The sequence below is a fragment of the Bison bison genome, unplaced genomic scaffold (assembly GCF_000754665.1).
Source record: "Bison bison bison isolate TAMUID 2011002044 unplaced genomic scaffold, Bison_UMD1.0 scf7180017864037, whole genome shotgun sequence".
NCBI lineage: Eukaryota > Metazoa > Chordata > Mammalia > Artiodactyla > Bovidae > Bison > Bison bison.
Window position 1 is genome coordinate 7,009,635 of NW_011494609.1, and position 1,427 is coordinate 7,011,061.

The 1,427-nt window shown below is 65.9% G+C and overlaps 1 protein-coding gene across 2 annotated transcripts in view; it reads left to right on the plus strand.

The window, feature by feature from the left end:
* The window catches only part of LOC104984926 (chromosome unknown open reading frame, human C21orf2), an 11,894-nt gene that overhangs the window by 7,831 nt on the left and 2,636 nt on the right, over positions 1–1,427 (plus strand). Inside the window, exon 6 of one of the 2 annotated variants that reach the window (XM_010834891.1) lies at positions 569–662. In XM_010834891.1, the coding sequence (XP_010833193.1) occupies positions 569–662 (94 nt within the window). The remainder of the gene's footprint in view (positions 1–568; positions 663–1,427) is intronic. The other variant, XM_010834892.1, reaches the window with a different exon arrangement.

A 1,427-nucleotide genomic window follows, 5' to 3' on the forward strand; every position in this document is an offset into this window, starting at 1 on the left:
GATGAGGGTGCGTGGCTGCCCCACAGCGTGGGAGGATGGCACGTGGCTCTCCCGTGGCGTGGCGGGAGGGGGCGTGGCTCTCCCGTGGCGTGGGAGGAGGGCACATGGCTGCCCCACGGCTGGCAGGAAGGTGCGTGGCTCTCCTTCGGCATGGCGGGGAGGGGGCGTGGCTCTCCTGCGGCTTGGCGGGAGGGCACGTGGCTGCTCCGGCGGCGTGGCGGGAGGGCGCATGGCTGTCGCCTGGCAGGGGGTAGCTGCAGGCCCCCCTCCGTGTCCGGGGCTCATATGTCGTGTGTGTTAATGCCCCATCCTGTGTGAGCTCCAGGGGGAGGGAGGTGACCCCAGGGCTGAGAAAAGTTGTGCTGCCACACCCCTCTGTCCACTGCTCCCAACCCCCAGAAGCAGAGTCTGGAGTGGCGGTTTCCCTGCAGATGGGTAGGGTCTACTTTTAGGAGTCTTTTCCTCCCTGTGCCCTGGGGTGCCGGGCCCGGACCCACAGATGTGTGGACAGCGAGGGCTGGGCTCCAGTTGCCTCAGGCCTCACACCCCGCTGTCCTCCTCCTGCCAGCAGCGACCAGGGGCAGCTTGGCCTGAAGCCCACCTCCCGGGACCAGTTTCCTCCGTTCTTACAGCAGGAGGCCGCAAGCAGTCGCACGAGCAGGGTGAGTGTGATGAGGCCACCTGGTGGGAGATGGCCCTGGTTCCCCCTCCACAGAGTGTGGACACTGGGGGCTGAGAGCTGAGGGACGGGGCTGGAGACACTGCAGTGACGCGCAAAGCCAGGCCCCAGCGGGTGGGAAGCCAGCCATCTGGATCCAGTGTCTGTGTCCAGATGTAAGCTGGTCGGACATGGCAAGCAGAGAGGGGGTGCCTTTGTGGGCAGTGGGGTCCCCAGCGCAGGGGGCTGTGCTGAGGGCGGTCCTGGGGGGTGGGAAGGTCACTGTGGCAGTGCTCAACCCAGAGAGATTGCTGCTTGGGAAGAGCCCTCCCGCCTGCTGTCGGAAGTGGGGATGCTCCAGTAGGGGCAAGGGCAGGGTGGTATCCCTATGCGGGGACCATGCAGCGGGCCCCTGGGCTCCACAGGCTTCCTTGTGAGGATCACGGGTGTTGGCTGAACGTAGGGGGCAGCTGGGGTACATCAGTGAAGACCAGCTCCCTCCAGGGTCTCCTCCATCTGCTGCTCGAGTCACTGTGTCTTGTGTCTGGGCTTGTCCCTGCTCACAGGCCGCCCTACCCCTGAAGGGCGGAGCCATTTCTCCCTCTGTGTCCTCTGGCCAGCACAGCAGCTTCCCTGTGTGCCCCCTCCTGCCAGCAGGTTCAGAGTCATCCCCTGACCAGTCTTTGGCAGGGAGAACTTGGAGAGGATCTTGCCACCTGGGCACGGGGGGGGCAAGGGCTGTCAGGACTGGGGTCTGTGGGGGTGGGCG